Here is a 24,312-nt window from a genome sequence, read left to right on the forward strand (position 1 = left end):
TGCTGCCTCACACGCGCAAGGATCTGGGTTTGATTCCCGGCTTGGGTCACTGTCTGCGTAGAATCTGCGTGTTCTCCCTGTGTGTGTGGTTTTCCTCCGGGGTGTTCGTTTTTCCTCCACAGTCCGAAAGATGTGTGGGTTAGGTTGATTGGCCATGCTAGAATTGCCCCTTAGTGTCATGGATGCGTAGGTTAGAGGGATTAGTGGGTAAATATCTGGGGGTAGGGCCTGGGTGGGATTGTGGTCGGTGCAGACTCGATGGGCCGAATGGCCTCCTTCTGCACTGTAGGGTTTCTATGTTTCTATGTTGGTTAGGTGTATTGGCCATGCTAAATTGTGCCTGAACAGCTGCTAGAGTGTGGCAGTTAGGGGATTTTCACGGTAACCTCATTGCAATGTTAATGTAAACTACTTGTGACACTAATAAACTTAGAAAGACAATTCTGCTACGCCTGAAGACATATTTGGCCCTACATTTTTAATTTTTGTTGGGGGGGGGGGGCACTCAATGATTCAGTTTCCCTCTGATTAAAGGTTCAGAATTGTCTGCATCTTAAAATCGAATGGTATTCCTACTCGGATCTCTTTATTTGAGGAAATCTGTTTGTGACATTATTAGGGTATGTCCTTTCCAAAAAAATGAGCCACTGTTAAAGATGCCATGATGTTTCCTGGAGAATATTTATCCCTCAACCAGCAGGTTATCTTGTCGTTTATTACAACTGGAATCTAGCAGAGTGCAAATTAGTTGTCATGATTCATGCATGATAAGGGACTGTACTTAGAAATTTGCTTAGAGGTTACAATGTTCTGAGATTGTGAAAGGTGTTTTACACAAGTTTTTTTTTATTTTTAAAGGATAAAGGGGAATTCTGGTTGCATGATTAATATTCCCTCAATCTCTCCTCTTCCCCCCCCCCTCTCTCTTTCTCTCTCTATTCTCCCCCCCCCCCCCCTTCATTTAAACACGTAGGGCAGATAATGGGTGTTTTGGACAGGATGACTTCTAATATACTCTGCACTCGGGAGTTTTCCTCTTGTAAAATCAACTTAAGCCATGTGATGTCCAATTGGCTGCAGTTCTGCTGTTAATTTTCATAATTGCAAGTTCTAAATCTGACGTTGTGAAGTTGAAATTCTCATGTCTGTTTTAATTGCAATCTTTGTTGATCTTTTTAACTTTGCCCCATTTATAGAGCTGGACAGTTCCAGTAAATGTTTTTCTTCTAAATGTGTTTATGTTGTTTCTGTGTGCACAAATTGTTTGTGACATCTTGTACTTGAAAGGGGACAGAAATTTGGATAAAGTTCTGCCTATTCACCTAGACCTAACAGTACGTTTTGGGTGCTTGGCATGCTGTTGAATACCCATGAACTCTCTGCCGTTTTTCCCTGTTTGCTTTTAGTTTGTACTACTGTTCAGAATTGAGGCTGGTTGGATGCCAAATTGAAATAGAACCATGATTACATGTCAGAATATACAATATTTAGACTGCAGATTAATTAAAGTTCTATGCAAGTTTCACATTATTTGTTTTTGTATTCTGCTTTTGTTGCATTAGCATTTCCCCACAAATATGTGGAATGGGTCCGGAACTTGAGGCTGTTGTCCTTGGTCAAGTAATGCTGGTCCTCCACCCATTTTTGTGCTATTTAAATGGATCCTAAAAACTTCAAGATTGTTTGCAAAACAGTGTTTTGTTTTAGCAGAACTGGGTTACAATTTTGGATTGGAATATTATCTTTCAAGGCAAAAATTTTATTCTGGCTCTCCAAGAAGACATTCACATTTATCCTATACTTAGAACACACCAACTTTTGAGAGCTGGCTAATTCTGCAGCATCACGGAGGTTTCAGTTGCAAGCCCATGGCTAATGCATGAAAAGGGGGTGAAGTGCATAAAATTACCAATAATGTAATCCCTTAAACTTGATGGTGTTCCTTTTGAAGGGTTCTTTTTGGCCTTCCTTTCATTAGTCAAACTAACCTGAATCTGGTTGTGTTGTGCCCTGCCCCCTTTTAACCCTAATAAATTACTTGAAATTATGGTGACAGTGGTTTTTCAACCCCATTTATCAATTTCTGTCCAAGGTTACAAAATTTCAGCCAGGAAGACTAAATTATATTTTTACTGTTAAACTGAGTAAACTACAGGGGGGTTCTTGTTATGTATGTCCTGATTACTTTGGCAATCTTGCAGATTGAAAGACCATTGACTACAGTACAACATTTTTGTGATCGCAGTCTAATCGTATACACCTCCAAGCAATGTTGCCTTGCTCTTTCTGCAGCTGTCACTACTTAATCATCTTATCTCTTCAGGATAGATTGGTTCAGCTTTCTTGTGATACTGATGAGATATGGAGTATAATTTAATGTTATTTTAGTTGTACAACTCATTCACAAGAAGGTTTGTTTGTATCTCACCTACCACTGGAGATGTCTTGGGTCTGCAGATGTTTTGGCCTTTTATCTATTGGATGGTATGATGGGGGAGGCAGTGGCATAGTGGAATTCACTGGATTAATAATCCAGAAACCCAGGGTCATACTCTGAACCCAGGTTCCAATCCCACCATGGCAGATGGGTGGGTTTTATTAAACTGGTGGTTGTAAGAGCAGGATTTGACAGGTGTGGGGGTGGGGGGGAGAATTAATTCACAGAATTTAAAACTGAAGTTGGATTCAATCCGGAGTGCACTTCCTGAGCATAATTGGGGCTTTCAAACAAAATTAGGTAAGCATCTGAAGAGGAAAATATTTCAGAGCCGCAAGAAATGGTGGGGTGGTCACTCTTGCAGAGAACCATAATGGACACGAAGACTGAATGTTCTCCATTACTCTGCAGGCATCTCCTTTCTGTGAAACTATACCAGCAGATATCAGGCTAACACGTGCTATTCTACAGCACCTTCTGGCATCTGACTTGTGGAATTTATTAATGAACAGTGTAACTATCAGATACCTTGTGGAGTGGACTCGATGGACCAAGTGGCCTAATTCTGCTCCTAAATCTTGTGATATCTCATCAAGGTGACTTTCATGCCTGAAAGTTCTCCAAATCTCACCATCGTGCCTTGGAAATATATTGCTGTTCTTCACTGCTGGGCCAAAATCCTGGAGCTCCCTCCCTAACACCACTGGGCATACCTACACCACAGGGACCAAAGATTCAAGAAGGCAAGCACACCATCATTTGCTTAAGAGCAATTAGCAGTGGGCATTAAATGCTGGTGTTACCAGTGATGCCTACATCCCATGAATGAATAGAAAGTGAGCTTGCATAACAAGTGCTTATTGATATCATTACTACAAGTTGGATCCTATCATAACCAAACGTCCACTGCTAATAAAGTGCTGTTTCATTTTTTTCCTAATTTTCTCCTTGTCGTGAAATACTGAAACCATTTTAACTAACCTACCCTATTCTGTCTTGCCGAGTATCCCTTAGTGTTTATTGCAGCATTGTTCCATTTTATATTAGTTGGTTTGTGTCTCCAGAGTTTGCAATTTAGATATTAAATTCAACATTTTGAATCTATTTGGGTCATTCTTGGTGGATACGCTTACAATATTAACAGTATTACTTTTATTTTCTGCTCTAATGACTAAATCAAGTGCTGAGTCTTGTTTGTAATCAAATCATTCTGTGCAGGCTAAGGTCATGGTAAAATCAATTTGAATAGCAATATCAGTTAAAATCTTGGATATATTTTCACCAACAATTGCTAATGGTGGCTGCAGTTGGGGAGCTGGTGGAAACAATTCTGGTAGCATTAATGAATAGCTCCTACCTTTACCACTGAAGGTGAGCATAGGTGATGGTTTTTGTGTCTTAATCTTTGTCTGTTTGGTTTTTGAGATGCATCCATTGTAAGCAATATATTTCAACAAAACTACATACACGGGAAGAAGGAAAAAGGTTGGTTTTTGGTGATGATGTGGATCCTGATCCCAAATTTTTTTGCGCAAGGATCTGTTAACATTGAAAGATTGTAGTGGATTGCCTCAGCTGCTGTTGTGCAATTTGTCGCATCTTCCTCAGTGAGATGGAAACTCTTAATGTTGAGTTAATGCAGAGGTATACACTCCACTGAATGCCCTCCACTTATTAAATATTGCATTGATGTTATAGAGCCAAATGGATTTCAGTAGGAGTGTATTATAGGCTTACCTACCAAGTGGAAATTGATAAACAAGAATCTGTCAATTCTGATAGTGGTAACTTTTATTCTTTCATGGGGCATGGGCGTCAATGACTAGGCCAGCATTTTCATTGCCCATTCCTAAATGTCCTCGAAGGTGGTGAACCAGCTTCTTGAAGTGCAGCAGTCCATGTGATGTAGGTATACCCACGATGCTGTTAGGCAGGCAAGTCCAAGATTTTAAGAACTAGGAACAGGAGATCATCATTTGGCCCCCTCGAGCCTGCTCAGCCATTCAGTAAGATCATGGCTGATATGTTGGTGGACTCCGCTCCAGTTACCTGCCCACTTGCTATGACCCTTAATTCCTTTACTGATCTAAAATCTATCTATCTTTGCTTTAAAAACATTCAACGAGGTAGCCTCAACTGCTTCACTGGGCAGGGAATTCTACAGATTCACAGCCCTTTGGGTGAAGAAGTTCCTCATCAACTCGGTCCTAAATCTGCTCCCCCTTTGAGGCTCTGCCTCCTAGTTCTAGTTTCACCCGCCAGTGGAAACAACCTCCCAGCTTTCATCTTATCTATTCCCTTCATAATTTAATGTTTCAATATGATGCCCCCTCATTCTTCCAAATTCCAATGAGTATAGTCCCAGTCTATGCAGTCTCTCCTCATAAGCCAACAATCTAATTAATCTCCTCTGCACCCCCTCCAGTGCCAGTATATCCTTTCTCAAGTAAGGAGACCAAAACTGTACTCCAGGTGTGGCCTCACCAGCACCTCATACAGTTGCAACACAACCGTCCTGTTTTTAAACTCTACCCCTCTAGCAATGAAGGACAAAATTCCATTTGCCTTAATTACCTGCTGCACCTGCAAACCAACATTTTGCGATTCATGCACAAGGACACCCAAGTCCCTCTGCACCGCAGAATGCTAGAGTTTTTTACCATTTAAATAATAGTCCATTTTGCTGTTTTGACCTAGTGACAATGAAGGAACAGCGATATTGTTCCAAGTCAAGGTGGTGAGTAGCTTAGAGGGGAACTTACAGATGGTGGTGTTCCTAAGCATCTGCTGCCCATGTCCTTAGTGGTTGTGGGTTTGCAAGGTGCTGATAAAGGAGCCTTGGTGAGTTGCTGCAGTGTCTTGTAGATACGTCTGCAGCTCTGCATTGGTGGAGGAAGTGGATGTTTTGAGGTGGTTGGGATGCCAATCAAGCAGACTGCTTTGTACTGGATGGTATCAAGCTCCTAGTGTTGTTGGAGTTGCACTTATCCAGACAAATGGTGAGTATTCCATTGCAATCCTGACTTGTGCTATATGGATGGTAGACAAGCTTTAGAGAGTCAGGAGGTGTGATACTCTACAGAATTCCCAGCCTCTGACCTGTTCTTGTAGCCACAGTATTCATACTGCTGGCCTAGTTCTGCTTCCAGTCAATAGTAACCCCTAGGATGTTGATGAGGGATTCAGCAATGATATTACCATTGAATGTCAGAGATGGATGGACCTGAAATTAGTATTGTCATACACTCGCTGAAGGTACTGTCAGGAAGAATTTCTTCTACGGCCACGTACTTTAATATTGTGCAATGTGTTTGTGAAGTAATCTTGGTTCAACCCCTCAAGTTTTTTACCATCTGTGACAAACCTGTAACGATCAGTACTATAACTTTAATATTATATGGCTCAAAATGCTCTCTTGAAAGCTAATATTCCTTTTGAAAGATCAAATAGTTTTTCTTAAAACAAGTGAATGTAGAATGAAAATTTACCCACTAACATTCTAGTGGCAGGTGCTGATCTGATCATTTCTATAATTTTCTTCGAAAATTTCAGCATTTTTAAAATATACAAGTAGAGTTGGGTTTGCAGTGTAATTTTGACTCCCGATTAATTGCATTGTCCCATGAGTGTAAAATAACTACTCAGCTAACCAATGAACCAATCCATACCGCTATTGTTCAATTGTTGGGTGGGGTAGTTTCATGAGCACTGTAACTCTTGTTGCCTACTGGATGTGTCAGGAACAGCTGCGCACTGCTGGCACGCAGCGAATTGCTTCTGCTACCTTTCTGATCAGCAGGAGAAGGCTGTGTAATTCTAATCACCCGACCAATAACTATTCATTCCAGTTCCCAATCTGTGATCGGATCGCAATTTCAATGAGATTTTTGGCTAAATTCAGTGTTTTAAGACTTTACACAGCCCAGGTAGCTCAATTGGTAGATAATGGACTCTTAATCGCAACATCATTTCAAGTCTTAAATATTTAAATCAAAATACTTCAGATAAAATGTCCATAAACTAAATTTTATAATTCTCTGCATTGACAGTTGAGAATCTCATTTACTGAAATGTCCTGATATAGCTGCTTCATTTACTGAATCATCAGAAATGTGTTTTACAGAGGGAGCAGTTGCGAAATGATAGATGAGCTAAATAAAAGAACTTACAATTGGTTAAGAACCACACAGACCTAAAATGGGGAACTTGAATTTTGTTAGTCTGTCAAGCCAACTTATTTGTTTGAATGCATGCAGCTGACTTTTGTCAGTGAGTATGTGCAGGAAGTGCCACCCCTAGTGTTGCAGCACAAATAAATACACAAACCTGTCTCCTCTGATGCTACCACAAATGCCCTTTCCAGAACAGAATTTGATATGGAAACCCAAAGTTGGTAAATCTGTGCAATTGCTAACGTTGGTATGTTCACCAGCAGTATTGGTATCCAAAATTTGCAGCTTTCTGATCAAAGGGCACTGGAGTCGTTCAATGCTCGTACTGATTCCCCAGATGAAATAAGTCACTGGACTGACGAGTCTGATACCATCCTGATGTGTTGCTCAGCTGTTCACCTCTTTACCACCAGATTTGTGAGGGCTGAGATCAAAATAATTGTCCAGGATGCTGTATTGGTTAGTATTTTAAGTGATGTAATGTGGGTAGCATGGTGCAATGACGTACAAATTGTACTGTGCAGTAGGGTTGCATTCATAATCTTACATAGGTGGAATTGTTATTAAGATGGAAATCTGCTAAATAGAAACCAAAGTGCTTCTTTGCAGGCTACTTTAGGCTGGCATAAACCACCGGCCTGGGAGTGGGTGAAATGAAGCATAATTTAACATATCTAAGAGCAAGAATTCAAATATGAAATTAGTTGGATTCAAACCTGCAACAAAATTAAATTAACATTGAAACATAAAGTAAGAGTGAGCCATTTAGTCCTTTGAGTCTGCTCCGCCGTTCATTATGATTATGGCTGTTCACCGAACTCGGTAACCTGTGTCTCTCTTCTCTCTCTCTCTCTCTCTCTTCCCCCACCCCACCCCAATATTCTTTGTTCCCTTTAGCTCCAAGAGCCAAATCTAACTTCTTAAAAAACATAAAATGGCTTTGTGGTGGAGAATTTCACAGGCTTACCACTCTCTGGATAAAGAGATTTCTCCTCATCTCAGTCCTAAATGGTTTACCCTGTATCCTCAAAATGTGACTCCTGTTCTTGACTCCCCATAGTTGGGACCCCCCTCCTTGCATCTACCCTGTCCAGTACTGTTAGAATTTTGTAGGTTTTTATTAGATCCCCCTCCCCATTCTTCTAAACCAGCGAATATTGTCCTAACCAACTCAATTTCTCCTTGTACGTCAGTCCCGCCGTCCCAGGAATCAGTCTTCACTGCACCCTCTCCACAGCAAGAATGTCCTTCCTCAGATAAGGAGACTAAAACTGCACACACTATTCCAGGTGTGGTCTCACCAAGGCTCCAATTAACTCAGCAAGACATCCCTGCTCCTGTACTCTCATCCTATCACTGAAGGCCATCATATCACTTGCTGCCTTCATCGCCTGCTGCACCAGCATGCTTGCTTTGTGACTGGTGTACAAGGCAGCCAGGTCTTGTTGCACATTCACCTCTCTCAACCCATAGCCATTCAGATAATCAGCCTTCCTATTTTGCTATCAAGTAGATTACCTCGCGTTTATCCACATTATACTGTATCTGCCATGAATTTACCCACTGATCTTGTCCAAATCACACTGAAGCATCTTTGCATCCTCTTCACAGCTCACCGTCCCACCCAACTTTGTCTCATTTGTAAAATCTGGAGATATTACATTTAGTTCCCTCATCTAAATCATTAATATACATTGTGAATAGCTGGGGTCCTAGCACTGATTCCTGCAGTACCCCACTGGTCACTGTCTGCCACTTGGAAAAGATCCACTCATTCCTACTGTTTGTTTCCCATCTGTCGAAGTTTTCTAGCCATCATCTTACACTACCCCCAGTGTCACATGCTTTAACTTTGCACACTAATCTCATACTTGGGACTGTCAAAAGTCCAAATAAACAACATCCACTGGCTCCCCCTCATCAATTCTGCCAGTTACACCCGTGGAAAATTTCAAGAGGTTTTTCGAGCATGATTTCTCTTTCTTAAATCCATATTGATTCTGTGACAAAAACAAAATGCTGGAAAATCTCCTCAGACCTGACAGCATCTGCGGAGAGAGAATAGAGCCAATGTTTCGAGTCAGAATGACCCATCATCAGAGCTCTGACTTCCTGACTCAACAACATTGGCTCTTTCCTCTCTCCACAAATGCTGTCAGACCTGCTGAGATTTAAGCATTTTCTGTTTGTATTTCAGATTTCAGCATCCGCAGTATTTTGCCTGATTGTGATCCTGCCACCATTTTCCATGTGCTCTGCTATTAAATCTTTTATAATGGACACTAGTATTTCCCCCACTACTGATATCAGGCTGACTGATCTGTAATTCCCTGTTTTTTCTCTCTCTCCCCTTTTAAACAATGGGCTTACATTAGCTACCCAACCGTAGGGACTGTTCCAGTGTCGACAGAATATTGGAAGATGACCATCAATGCATCCTGTATTTCTAGAGCCACTTCCTGAGCTACTCTGGGATATAAATTATTGGGCCCTGGGGATTTGTCAATCTTCAATCCCATCAATTTCCTTGCTAATATTGATTTCCTTCAGTTCCTCTCATTAAACCCTGTGTTCCCCAGCGTTTCTGGTAAGTTATTTGTGTCTTCCTTTGTGAAGACAGAACCAAAATATATATTTCGTTCAGTGGTTCTGGTGTGCCATCCCCAAATGTGCAGCAATAAAAGATTCAGCGATTCAAAATTCATGTCATTAAACTAAAATAACTGTTGTCTTCAGCTTGGTTGATATCTCCAAGACTGGACCGATTTTGAGCCTCCCATTCATGTGCAGGCTGGGAAAGAGTCGCACGTGTGGTTTATATTTTTTATGTTGACCAGGGCCATGCGCATGACCAATGGGACTTGTAGCTGAAAACAAAGGTCCCATGCACCTGCACAAAAACCCTGGGAGAAGTGAGAAATGGAGAGATTTTTTATAAAAAAAACAGATGAGGACAGAGAAGTTAAAAAGGAAGTTTCCAGTAAGGGGAGAAAACTGAGAAAATAGTGTGCCACAAAAGATTTTTTTACAGTGTAGGAGTGTGCCATGATATATAAAAGTTTGGGAACCACTGATTTAGTTGGTCAGCAATTTCTTTGCTCTCCATTATATAAATTCCCCTGTTTCTGACAAGGACCTACATTTGTCATCACCAATCCTTTTGTCTTCACGTAATAAAATCTGACTAAAAGTTTCTATGTTCCCACCAAGCTTACACTCGTACTGTTTTCCCCTTCTTAATCAATATCCTTTGACCTACTTTGCTGAATACTAAACTGCACCCAACCCAAGTCTGGTGTTTTTTTCTGGCCGATTTGTATGCCTCTTTCTTAGATCTAACATCTCTAATTTCCCTTGTAAGTCATGGTTTGGTCACCTTTCCCATTTTATTGTTGCGCCAGAACGAACAATCGTTGCAGTTCACCCAAGCGCTCTTTAAATGTTTGGTGTTGCCTACCCACTGTCCTCCCTTTTAAGTAACATTCACAATCCATCATGGCCAACTTGCACTTCATACCATCATAGTTTCCTTTATTTAGATTCAGGACCCTAGTCTCAGTACCAACTATATCACTCTTCCATCTTGAAAAATTCTGCCATTTTATGATTGTTTATCCCAAGGGGCATTGCATAACTAGATTGGCAATTATTCCTTTCTTAAAGACAAAATCCTGTGTGGCCTGTTCTCTAGCTGGTTCCTCACACATTGGTCTCAAACTATCCTGTACACACTTCAGGAATTCCTCCTCCTACAGTATTATTTGTGATTTGCCCAATCTATACGCAGATTAAGGTCACCCATAATTAAGGTTGTTCCTTTATCACGTTGATTAAGGCTCATGGGATACAAGGAGAACTGGCTTGGCCATGGGAGACAGAGGGTAGTGGTCGAAGGGTCTTTTTCCGGCTGGAGGTCTGTGACCAGTGGTGTTCCGCAGGGCTTTGTACTGGGACCTCTGCTATTTGTGATATATATAAATGATTTGGAAGAAGGTGTAACTGGTGTAATCAGCAAGTTTGCGGATGACACGAAGATGGCTGGACTTGCGGATAGCGAAGAGCATTGTCGGGCAATACAGCAGGATATAGATAGGCTGGAAAATTGGACGGAGAGGTGGCAGATGGAGTTTAATCCGGATAAATGCGAAGTGATGCATTTTGGAAGAAATAATGTAGGGAGGTGTTATACAATAAATGGCAGAGTCATCAGGAGTATAGAAACACAGGGACCTAGGTGTGCAAGTCCACAAATCCTTGAAGGTGGCAACACAGGTGGAGAAGGTGGTGAAGAAGGCATATAGTATGCTTGCCTTTATAGGACGGGGTATAGAGTATAAAAGCTGGAGTCTGATGATGCAGCTGTATAGAACACTGGTTAGGCCACATTTGGAGTACTGCGTCCAGTTCTGGTCGCCGCACTACCAGAAGGACGTGGAGGCGTTAGAGTGCAGAGAAGGTTTACCAGGATGTTGCCTGGTATGGAGGGTCTTAGCTATGAGGAGAGATTGGGTAAACTGGGGTTGTTCTCCCTGGAAAGACGGAGAATGAGGGGCGATCTAATAGAGGTGTACAAGATTATGAAGGGGATAGATAGGGAACGGTGGGAAGCTTTTTCCCAGATCAGAAGTGATGTTCACGAGGGGTCACGGGTTCAAGGTGAGAGGGGCGAAGTATAACTCAGATATTAGAGGGATGGTTTTTACACAGAGGGTGGTGGGGGCCTGGAATGTGCTGCCAAGTAGGGTGGTGGAGGCAGGCACGCTGACATCGTTTAAGACTTACCTGGATAGTCACATGAGCAGCCTGGGAATGTAGGGATACAAACGATTGGTCTAGTTGGACCAAGGAGCGGCACAGGCTTGAAGGACCTGTTTCCTGTGCTGTACTGTTCTTTGTTCTTTGTCTCTAATTTCCTGTTTGATGCCATCCCCAACATCGCTACAGTTTGGGGTCTATATAAATCCCCACTGATGTTTTGTCCCTTGGTATTTCTCTGCTCTGTCCATACAGATTCCACACCGTCTGAGCTAATATCCATCTTCACTATTTCCTCTTTAACCAGTAATGCAACTCACCACCAACTCCATTTTGTCTTTCCTGCCTAAATACTGAATAACCCTGGATGTTCAGTTCCCACCCTGGTCACTCTCTTTAATTTTTCTGTATATTTCTGTAATTTTGACTATATCATACCCGTTTACATCTATTTGCATGACTGATTCAGCCACTTTATTGCGAATGTTCCATGTGTTAAGACACAAGCCTTGAGGCTTAGCCTTTTAGCATGTCCTGTTCCCATTTTTCTCTGGTCCTGTTTGATTCTGGCCCTTGATTTCTCTGCCCATCACTTTTTAAATTCCCTTTCTATCTTTTGTTCTTATCCTTGTTTTCCCCCTCCTCTGACTTCTTGCTTGGGTTCCCACCCCCCCCCCCCCCCCCCCCGTCATTTTGGTTTAAACCCTCCCCAACTCTTTTCAGTTTGTACTGGTCCCACCTCCCCCAGAACCAGTCCCAATGCCCCAGGAGTCAACGTCCTCATCCTCGCACCATCTCTTCAGCTACCTATTCATCTGATGTATCCTGCTATTTCTGTTCTGACTAGCATGTGGCACTGGTAGTATTCCTGAGATTGCTATCTTTGAGGTCCTACTTTTCAGCTTCCTAACTCTATATTCTGCTTTTAGGACTTTTTGCATTAAAGTGTACCATGACCACTAGGTGTTCGCCCTCCCCCCTCCAGAATGTTCTGTAACTGCTCTAAAACACCCTTGACTCTAGCACCAGGGAGGCAGCATACCATCCTGGAGTCTCCTTTTGGCCACAAACACCGATCTATTCCCCTTAAAATTGAATCCCCTATAACAATTGCATTCCCGAACTTTTTACTTATCCATGCAGCAGCCAACTTTGGTGCAATGAATTTGGCTGGAGAGGCTGTTCCCAACAGTTTCCAAAGTGGTGTATCTGATCTGCTCTGCCTGGTGATCACCCATTCCCTTCCTACCTGTGGAACCGTAGCCTGCGGTGTGACCACCTCTCTTTGTGCTTTCCACGGTACTCCACCATCGGATGCTCCAACGTCCCCAGCCGCTGCTCCAGCTCCAAAACCTGGACTTACAGAAGCTGCAGCTGGAGGCACGTCTTGCACAAGTGCTGGCCACAAGCACTAGAAATATTCCCGGCTTCCCACATAGAGCAAGAGGAGTGCATCACTCCTTTGAGCTCTCCTGACATGACTTCATAGAATTCCTGCAATGCAGAAGGAGGCCATTTCGAACTCATAGAAATCATAGAAACCCGACAGTGCAGAAGGAGGCCATTCGGCCCATCGAGTCTGCACCACCCACAATCCCACCCAAACCCTACCCCCATATCCCTACATATTTACCTGCTAATCCCTCTAACCTACGCATCTCGGGACTCTAAGGGGCAATTTTTTTTTTAGCATGGCCAATCAACCTAACCCGCACATCTTTGGAGTGTGGGAGGAAACCAGAGCACCCGGAGGAAACCCACGCAGAGACAAGGAGAATGTGCAAACTCCACACAGACAGTGACCCAAGCCGGGAATCGAACCCAGGTCCCTGGAGCTGTGAAGCAGCAGTGCTAACCACTGTGCTACCATGCTGCCCATTTGACCCATCGAATCTGCGCCGACCACAATCCCACCCGTGCCCTAACCCCATGCATTTACCCTAGCTAATCCCCTCGACACTAAGGGGCAATTTAGCATAGCCAATCCACCTAACCACATCTTTGGACTGTGGGAGGAAACCGGAGCACCTAGAGGAAACCCATGCAGACACAGGGAGAATGTGCAAACTCCACACACTGACCCAAGGCTGGAATTGTGAAGGGGATGCTTGCCCCTTTAAATTTTGGAATATAATTAAAATCAAACAATAGCAAATTATTGTAGGGCCCTTTTTCTCTGGTCCTCATTACTACAGACTATGGCCCTTACAAACTATAAGCCACAAAATAAAGACCGTATAAACTATAAAAGTATATACTTACCTGATCGTACTCGCCCAATCAGGAGCTCCAAACTCCAAGCCAGCACTCCGCTTTCTCCCTGAATTCTCATGCTGTTTTCAATTTCCTTCTGCTCCAGCTCTAGATGCTGGTGGCTGGCTGACTGTCCTGGTATCCTTCTCTTGCACTCTCCTCTAGGTGCTGCTGACTGTCCCAGTGTCGTCCTCTCTTACACTCTGGGTGTTGTTCAAAAACGTTAATGAGCCAGGTGGGCTTTTTTATGACAGTGATTTCATGATCACCATTACAGAGATTCGCTTTCAAGCTGCCATGGTGGGATTTGAACCTGTCTCCAGAGCTTTAACCTGGGCTCTGGATTGCTAGTCCAATGACATTACCGCTACACTATTTTTCCAGTTCTGCTGCTTTCCCGGAAGCTCTGATACCATCTTATGCCCTGGTAAAGATGCAAGATGAGACTCCACTGGAGGAAATTTCCTAATCCACAAATTGCTTTGAACAATGGGACAAAAGCCATTCTGGGAGTAAACAATACAGGCATGGCAATTATCAAAATTATGGGGCCATTTCATAAAGAAGGGGACAGATGGTCGCCCTGCATGAAATAACACCTATGTAGTGGGTGAAAATAGGAGGTATTAATCAAAAAACCGACCTGACGACCCAAGCATGGGTTGCAGTGTTGGAACCCATTTCATAAATATTTGAATGCAGTTAATGATAAATGCATGTTTGCTGGTAGCACTTTTTAAGTGCTTTAAATTGCAACATGAACACAACCTGATTTTCAGATGGTACTATGCTACACTACCATATTTTATTTATGCTGTACTAATTTTAGAAAAAAAGTGACTACGTAATTTATTGCAATTGGATTTAGGATTAATCAGACTATCTTTTGTCTTGTGTGTTGTATATTTCATAAAAGTTTATTTTCCTTCGGTTAATGTTTACTGGAGAATACTTGGGGTTAGTTGCATAGAGGTGCATCATTATGGTTCAGAGATATCCAGCCTCCCTATGAGTAGAGAGAATTGACATTCAAGAAACCATCCAGTTTGTCTAGTGTCATCGTTCCATAATGTTTGTTACGTGTACTCTGCAAATGTTCACTATACTTTGATCCTGTTAAAACTGCCAAACTGGCCAAAATCCACTCCAGCTTGATTTTCAAGTTTGCTGATGACACCACCATTGTGGCTTGGATCTCAAACAATGATGAGATGGAGTACAGGAAAGAGAGAATCTGGTGAAATGGTGCAACGACAGTAATCTCTCCCTGAATGTCAGAAAAATGAAGGAGATGGACATGGACTCCAGGAAGTGTAGTGGAGGACATGCCCCTGTCTACATCAACGGGGATGAGGTGGAAATGGTTGAGAGCTTCAAGTTTCTAGGTATCCAGATCACCAACAACCTGTCTTGATCCCTCCACGCTGACACTCTGGTTAAGAAAGCCCACCAATGCCTCTACTTTCTCAGGAGGCTGAGGAAATTTGGCATGTCTGCTACGACTCGCCAATTTTTACAGATGCACCATAGAAAGCATCCTTTCCAGATGCATCACAGCTTGGTATGGCTCCTGCTCCGACCATGACCATAAGAAACTACAAAGGGTTGTGAACGTAGCCCAGTCCATCATGCAAACCAGCCTCCAATTCATTGACTCCATCTACATTTCCCACTGCCTTGGGAAAGCAGCCAGCATAATCAAGGACCCAATGCACCCCAGACATACTCTCTTCCGTCAGGAAAAAGATACAGAAGTCTGAGATCACGTACCAACTGACTTGAGAACAGTTTCTTCCCTGCTGCCATCTTTTGAATGGATCTTTCTCTACATCTAGCTATGACTGTAACGCTACATTCTGCACCCTCTCCTTTCCTTTTCCCCAATGTACTGTGAACGGTATGCTTTGTCTGTGGCATGCAAGAAACAATACTTTTCACTGTATACCAAAATATGACTATAATCAAATCAAAATCTTGGACAATCATCTTGCTCTTTAACCTTGTTTTAACTAACAGCAGAACATTTTATCTGAATTAATAGGAACAAATAGCCCTTGCCAGATGTGCTGCTGTGTTTTCTATCTTAAAATGTTAACCGTCTTATAAAAGTCAGTGCTCGCACAGAGCCTGCAAGTTAACCTGGCGCGCATGGGTATGCGTGTGCAATCTGTTAGTGCAGAAGCTGACAGCACTTTGTTGAATGAGTATCCATGATTGTATATGAGGTATTTTGGTACTTGAGATACCAATGCATTCAGATAACTACAGTCTTATGTTTTGAGACTGTAGTTGTGTCTTGTGTTTTGAAGCCTTGAGCCGCTGCATAGATTCCACACCTGTTTACAGAGCCAATCACAGATCTTTGGCTTTAACTCAACCAGCTGCAGCAGGTAAAAATGAGCAGAGAATGGTGAACAGGAATTGCAAGCCTTTATTGTAATTTCTGATTCCCAGGTAGTAAAGCAAAGCATGTCTTTGAACCATGAGTAATTCAGTCTAGAGCACTGGAAGTAGTCTTTTTTTCCTTGTTATAAGCAAGTCACAGTACACAATTGTTCCAAATTTGTTCAGAATCATGAAGGACAATGGTACAGATGGTGTGTTATGGTATGCATTTTTCAAGTTTATTAATATCACAGGTGCATATTTTACATCCCTGAACAGGGGAATACTAATGACGAAAGTACTTTTCCCAGTGTTGCAATCTCTAACCTTGAGCATGAAATGCATTTTTTTTTGATCAGCTTGTGACTTGACATCAACTTACAAAGTAAAAGAAAGACATGCTTATTTACATTCCCCACATGAAAATATCCTCTCGGGAGAATTTTAAAAAAATGATAGGTGTGAGCTTTAGTGCAGTAGCTGTATGTGATTTGCATACAAGTGAGATATCTATTAAATAACATGCCAGGCACATTTTGATAGAATGCTTTACACAGACCAAACTCCGAACTATACTCTCTCATTCTTAACACACTAATCACCTGAAAGACTAAAGTTTATGTATAATTAAATAACTGAATGTCCATCTTTTGCTCAAGTTCAGATTGCAATGCAATTTTTTTTCGTCTGGGCAATAGAGTATTACAAGCACTATAGTAAATTACTGCTACTTGTAGTGCCTTGTGGCAGATGCATTATATGTAACAAAACCATGAAGATTAGATTCTTTAGTATGATTCTAGTCTAGTATTGGCTGATTTCAGCAACAGCACTGCTGGGGTATCTACAATTTGGCACAATTTGACTCATTGTGGAAGTTGCTTCCCATTCCTGCTTTGAATCCAGTGACTCCTGTCCATTCTATACTTTGGATCTTGGTCGCAGAAATAGTTCTTTCTGCATTGGCCTATAAAAAAAGGTTTTCCTGTTTGGCGTTAAATATGCTTACTCCAAATCCTACACTTAGCATATTTTTAGCTATTATTCTATTAATAGCTGAAAAATGCAAATGTCTCTACTGGATGTAATCAATGCGGACAATGTTGAAGTTTAGCTTTTACATTTTGCATATTTTGATTTAGTGGAAGAATTAATTTAGGGCACTTTTTTAGTTGAAAGGATTTTTTGTTTCCTTTTGGAAGCCTGATTTACCTATTGAGAAATAGCTGCCTAAACCATACACAGTGGAAATTTTGCTTGATAGAATCCCTGCAGTACAGAAGCAGGCCATTTGGCCCACTGAGTCTGCACCGACTCATCTTACCGAAAGTCCACCCCTGTAACCCCATGTATTTACCCTGCTAATCCACCTAACCCCCACATCCTGGGACACTAAGGGTCAGCTTAGCATAGCCAATCAACCTACCAATGCACATCTTTGGACTGTGGGAGGAAACCAGTGCACCCGGAGGAAACCCCCATAGACAGTCACCCGAGGCTGGAATTGAACCCAGGTCCCTGGTGCTGTGAGGCAGCAGTGCTAACCACTGTGCTACCCAATGATGACCATCATTGTGGTAATTTAAACGCATTTCTATTGTATTTGTGTTTTTTCCTAGTTTAACTCTTTAAATCAGCTTTTTAAAAAAAACTTCTCTCTCCATAAGGTATTAACACCCAGCTACATGAAAACAAGAATGGTGCCAAGCTTCTGGGTGTAGTGATTTTTCTAAAGACTTGATGGAATTATTTCATAAATTACCTTTGTAAATCCCTTAAATAACAAGCTGTCCTTTCCAGAAGCAAATGTGATACATCAGTTGTAGTAAATGTTGGTTTAGTCAAGTTAACCAAGCAAAGCATTTTATCCTACTGTTAAAACCATTAACAACCTTTAATTTTATAGATGCTTATTCTTAAAATCAGTCAGCAGAGGTTCCTTTTTGATGGGGCCTATTTCAGCCAGTCACACTGAATACTGATATTTTAAGAGCAGGGGTGTGTCATTCAGTCCCTTGTACCAGTTTTGACATTCATTCCATCATGACTGATCTTTTTACCTCCCGATCCCGTTTAATTTTGTTTCAAATATGTTTTAAATTGAATATGCAACAAAGAAAGAGACTATTCGGCCCAACCAGTTCGTAACAGCACTAAGGTCCACTCTCGTCCCATCAAGTTTTTCCTCAACCAATCAACAACCCATCTGTCTCCTTCGTTTTATGATTATCTAGTCTCCCCTGAAAGACATCCGTACTGCTTGGTAATTATTTGTTCCACAGTCTCAACATTCTCTGGGTAAAGCTCCTTCTGAATACCCTGTTTCATTTCTTGGTGGTGATCTTGTATTGATGGCCTTAAGCCGTTACTGTGTCACCCTCTGTCTTTTTCAAGGGAAAAAGACACACTATCTGTTCTTTTCTCGTGAATATCATTTAAATTCTGGTATTCCAGTAAATATATTTTGCACCCTTTCCAGTGCCCCTCAGTGTTTTATATTGCGGTGATCTGAATTATACGCAGTACTTGCAAATGTGGTTTAACTGAGATTCAACCTAAGCTTAGCATAACTTCTCTACTTTTCAATTCTGGCCACCTCAAAATAATTCCTGGTGTTTTGTTTTGCTGTTTTCAATGGTTTTTTAAAGTTGCATTTCTGCCTCATTTAAATTATTTTACAAGTATGTGACTATCAAAGTATATCTTGTGTTGAAATTCATATACTGCTTGTGTCCATTTTGCCTGATTGTCATCTTGCTTGTTGCAATCCTTCTCCAGTTTTGACTGTTCCCACCCAAAATCCCCATTTTTGGTGTCGCCTGAAAGTTTAGAAAATCTGTTTTGATTTCAAAATCTAAATCGTTAATATAATCTCAGCATTGATCCTTGTGGGATCTCATTTTCCTCCACCTGCCACTTGAAGCCAGTGTTAGGGTCCCAGACTAGAACCCCAAAGTATATTATGAAGCCCGACTAGACGCCAACAATTTTTCTATTTTGGCATACATGGGAGGAAAGGATTCTTCACTCCAAGAGTAATTCCACGGACAAATTCGGGATCTTTTATCAAAACAAACTTTATTCATAACAAAGTTAAAGTATAACTCTGATCAACTCTGAATAGTTGGATAATCTTTAAACATGAAAAGAAACCATTCTAATTTCTAACTTAATATTTCAATTCCAAATAAGCGACATTCTTCTTGAATGTAAAACCCACTTTGAATATAGTTAGCAATCACAAATACACTTGCTATAATGAGTGTAGACAGCCTTAGAGTTTTCAGAAGCCTGCAAAATTCTCCTACCTTCAACTTTATCAGCCAAACTAACTCATTTCTGCAAAAACCCATTTTCTTTGTGCTACAGATCTGGGACTGCACGTAAACCACAACGTCACATGACCGTGTCAATCACTCATCTGAAATCCCAGGGGAATTTAAGTAAAACGTAACCACTTGCAAGGTTGAAATGAAGACTTGCAAGATTGAAATTAGCAATTATCCTGCTTCCCAGAATCTGAGAAAAAACCTGAACTTTATAAAACATTCTCTTGAAATATAAACACAACATATATAGGTTTCATTTGCACACTTTCATCACACCAGCTTGCTATCCATTTTGCTACTTGTCCCTGACTTTGCATTCTCTGACTTACAAGTAAAAACTTTGGAAATCTAGATACATTTCATCTACTGCATTGACCTTGCCTACTCTTTCTGTTAACCTCTTCAAAAAACTTAATGAGATTGGTCAAGCAGATTCTTAATTTTTTAATATATGATAAAGTTCAGAATTCAGAAATTCTTGATGCTGACAACTAAAGCATTTAATTTTAATTGAGTATCCAACTCACCAAGGAATAATGTGGAAGATTCTCTTCTGGGTCCAACCCTGGACAATGAAGTTGAGATTCGATTATATCTCACATTGATGCAGTAATAATTGAATATCTTAACTTTTGACTTGGCCCAAGTCAGTAAAGAAGATTTACATCTCCAATTCTAATTATGTAATCTTGAGATCTCTAGCACAATTCTTCATGGTCTCCTGTTTGTATCTGACATGACTAGTCAAATACTTCAAGGCCTCAACTAAATTCCCTACCTTAGTTTATGGCAGCAAATATGTAACGTTGTGAGTTTGATTTATTATTGTTGCATGTGTTGGTATACAGTGGAAAGTATTGTTTCATGCGTGTCAGACAGGCAAAGCATACCGTACATAGAGAAGGAAAGGAGAGACTGCAGAATGTAGTGTTACAGTCATAGCTAGGGTGTCGAGAAAGATCAACTTAATATGAGGTAGGTCCATTCAAAAGTCTGACAGCAGCAGGGAAGAAGCTGTTCTTGAGTCAGTTGGTATGTGACCTCAGACTTTTTCCCGATGGAAGAAGGTGGAAGAGAGAATGTCCAGGGTGCTTGGGGTCTTTGATTATGCTGGCTGCTTTCCGATACAGCAGGATCTGTAGACAGAGTCAGTGGATTGGAGGCTGGTTTGCATGATGGGCTGGGCTTCGTTCACAACCCTTTGTAGTTTCTCACAGTCTTGAACAGAGCAGAAGCATACCAAGCTGTGATACAACCAGAAAGGACGCTTTCTATGGTGCATCTGTAAAAGATGGTGAGAGTAGTAGCGGACATGCAAAATTTCCTTAGCCTCCCAAGAAAGTAGAGGTGTTGATGGGCTTTCTTAATTATAGCATCGGCGTGGAGGGACTAGGACAAGTTGTTGGTGATCTGGACACCTAGAAATTTGAAGCTCTCAATCATCCCCGTTGCTCTAGATAGGGGCATGCTCTCCACCACGCTTCCTGAAGTCGATGACTATCTCCTTCATTTTACTGATGATTGTTGTTGCACCAGTTCACCGGATTCTCTATCTCTTTCCTGTACTCCATCTCATCATTGTTTGAGATCCGACCCACTATGATCGTATCATCAAACTTGAAAATCGAATTAGAGGGGAATCTGGCCACAGTCATATGTGTATAAGGAATATAGTAAAGGGGCTGAGGACATCGGTGTTGAGGATAATGATGGAGGTGTTGTTGCCCTATCCTTATGATTATTTCCTTTCATTGAATTATCATCTTACAGCCCATACCATGCTGCAAGATATTTCTCTCTTCTACTTTGACAAGGACTTTTCCTTTCCCAAAATCATTTTGTCCTACCACTCCTTAGATGGAACACCATGAAGATAAATTGTGTTGCATTTGGCCAATTCCAGCCAAACCCATTTCTATTTTTCTACCAACTTCATAATTTGAAGTGTCTCATGTTCCATGGAGCACCTTTTGGAACCACCTGGAACAGTAAAGTGAAGGACTCTGGATTAATTACAATTGCTGTTTAATAGAAATCGTAAAGTGGGGTATGGAAAATAGATGTATTTTAAAAGACATTGCATTCATCTTAGTTGATACTTTTCTGAAAAAGCAAACTAAAATGGGTAAAGAAAACATTTTTAATTCAATCTGGCTGTGTTTACGTAACCTTTCTTGGTGCCGTGCATTTATAGTAAGCATCCATAATGTTACAATATTTTAAGAGACCATGAATAACTAGAGAATATGCAGTTTTGATTTTAGCAATTATTTGATACAATAACCTTGTACAGATCTGTTTTGGAACATGAATGACACAAGGGATTTGTACGAAATCTTCCAGCTGTGATTCAGTATACTTCTGGCTTGCATTTTCTTTGGGGTTAGTGTAGTCTACTTTCATAATTACATAACCATAGTTACATATTATTAACAGTACTGAGTTTCTCATCTTTTGTGAGATGGATGATCCTGTGCAGGGTTCCTATTATCTACCCTTTTCTGTATAATGTCAGTTTAGCTACGTCTTGCATTACGGCTGTATATGTTTGAGTTGAGAAGCATAAATTTACACCCGGACAAAAAAAATGTCATTTTCACCATAACCGGGGTGTTATTTCTTAGCTGAGCTTAGTGAAGTCTTGATTTGGAGTAATTTAACAGATTTTTTTCCCTTTAAAATAATTTTAGTAGTAAGTGGATTTCAGTGACTCAGTTGTAAAATTGTAGTGGCATAATAGTTTGCCATGACTGAAGTACGTACATGAGATTAATTTAAATTTTTGGTATTCTCATGTCTGTTCAGGACTGATGATGCAAACACTTGCATCAGAGATGTCTGTCTAGACTTTTAACCAAGAAAAGTTGCGTTACTGCTGAAATATTTTGGGCATTGTCAAGGGAGCTGCAGTTACCTGCATGTATGTTTGTTAGTAACCTCCATGAGGCTTTATCAAATTGCAAAAGCAGAGATTTTAAAGCTTAAATTCATTTGGAAAATTACACTACCAACAATTGATTATTCATTTTCTTTGTCTATCTAGTACGGGGTTCTAAACCAGGAAAAAATGTACAACTCCAAGAGAATGAAATCAGAGGCCTATGCCTCAAGTCTCGTGAAATCTTCCTCAGTCAGCCTATTCTGCTGGAACTTGAAGCTCCATTAAAAATATGTGGTAAGTAGCTTCATGATCAGTTGCTTCTTTAAATCTCAAGCAAGAACAATTCAATGCTTATCTTAAATGTTTAAATCTCACAACAGACAATGCAGTTATGCTCAATATTTGGCTTGTTCGTTCACCCATGGATTTGTTGACTGGTATCATGCCTTTTTTGTGTTGCAATTTTTAATAGTTCAACCCCATGGTGCACATACAGGAAATTGTGGGTTTTGTTACACTCCTGTTGTACTGAGCGGAAATGCAAGTCATGTGCTTTTGAGTTCAAAGCTCAAAGAGACTACTGTTAACCATGTGACATTTGGAGCAAATACATATGCGCATTTATTTTCTCCCCTAACCCCCACACTGGCCAGGTGTTTCTTATTTTTCCTTTTGCACCCTGCCCCTCCACACCTAATGGTCTTTGTCCCGAATGTTAGCCTAATTACTTCAAACTGGCTATTCTGTGTTTCGCTCTACTGCCTGGTGTATTTTTAGTAAATTATTCTGACTGACTCTCTTTTTTTCCCAGGTGATATTCATGGCCAATATTATGATTTACTTCGATTGTTTGAATATGGCGGCTTCCCACCAGAGAGCAACTACCTGTTTCTGGGAGATTATGTGGATAGGGGAAAGCAGTCTTTGGAAACTATCTGTCTGTTATTGGCTTATAAAATTAAGTATCCAGAGAATTTTTTCCTTTTGCGTGGAAACCATGAATGTGCCAGTATAAACAGAATATATGGATTCTATGACGAATGTAAGGAAACATTTTCTAGTTTACTGTTGCATAAGTATAACCAAATCTGCATGACACCATATTTCTTCAATTCTAATGTATTTGAAAACTTTGAATATTCCAACAAAATTTTGCTCTTGCATCAAATGTGAGTGTAACTGAAACTACCTCTAGTTTAGCTGCCTGTTGTCTCAGCCAGGCTCTGTGAACTGAAAGCTCTGAATAGAAAATGAAATGGCAACTGTATCACCTTTGTCCTGTAATTACATTAAATTTGAGAGGGTCATTCTATTTATTCACCTTCAGCCCATGCATTTGTTCATTTTTGGGAGGTTTATTATGGCATTTCATAACTTTGTCATAGCTTTTTAGGTAATCAAATGTGTAAACTTTGAGACTATCCTATAGCAGAAGTTAGCTAAAAATGTTCCATTGACCAGTTTTGATTCTAAAATGATTATGACAATGAATGTTGGAGATGAGCAAAACCGTCTTTAAACCAGTCAAACAATAGTGCTGAGATATTGGCCGGAATTCTACCGCACCACCCACCACGGAATCAGAGCGGGCGAGGGGCGGACAATGGAAATGTCCGTTACCTCTGGGATTTTTCGGTCTCTGAGCAAGGCCATAATGTCCCACCCATTAACTCAGTGTTTCCAGTTGGTACAATCAGTTTGCTAGTATTTATGATTGTAGGTGTATTGACTTCGGAATACTGGGGCTTTGTACCTTGAGCATATTTTTAAAGTTCCAAATTAATTAATGCTAAAAGTGGCAAAATGAAAAATTATGCTTGTTCTACTTTCCATTTTAAAAAAATAGATTACTTGTACTTTACTGTATCTTCCTTTGGTTTTCTATTTAATATTGTCAATTCCTTCACTCAAGGAAGATGGATGTCAATTTTACCATGACTGCTGCCAATTACGTTCGACAGTTGCTTTTTTTTTAACATTAGGTTTGATAAATGCTGGTCTGTCAACTTTATTTTTTTTTAAATGATCAACTAGCTGGTATCAGTCCAGTAGCTTCCATACTGACACAGGTCACGTAGTTATTTATTTCATTTTTGAACT

General features: G+C 40.7%; 1 protein-coding gene across 1 annotated transcript in view; it reads left to right on the forward strand.

Moving 5' to 3' along the window:
- Nucleotides 1-24,312, forward strand: part of LOC144502988 (serine/threonine-protein phosphatase PP1-gamma catalytic subunit A) — a 32,844-nt gene that overhangs the window by 4,098 nt on the left and 4,434 nt on the right. Inside the window, exons 2-3 of the mRNA XM_078227454.1 lie at nucleotides 22,375-22,506; nucleotides 23,024-23,254. Of these exons, the coding sequence (XP_078083580.1) occupies nucleotides 22,375-22,506; nucleotides 23,024-23,254 (363 nt within the window). The remainder of the gene's footprint in view (nucleotides 1-22,374; nucleotides 22,507-23,023; nucleotides 23,255-24,312) is intronic.

This window comes from Mustelus asterias, chromosome 13 (genome assembly GCF_964213995.1).
Source record: "Mustelus asterias chromosome 13, sMusAst1.hap1.1, whole genome shotgun sequence".
Classification (NCBI taxonomy): Eukaryota; Metazoa; Chordata; class Chondrichthyes; order Carcharhiniformes; family Triakidae; genus Mustelus; species Mustelus asterias.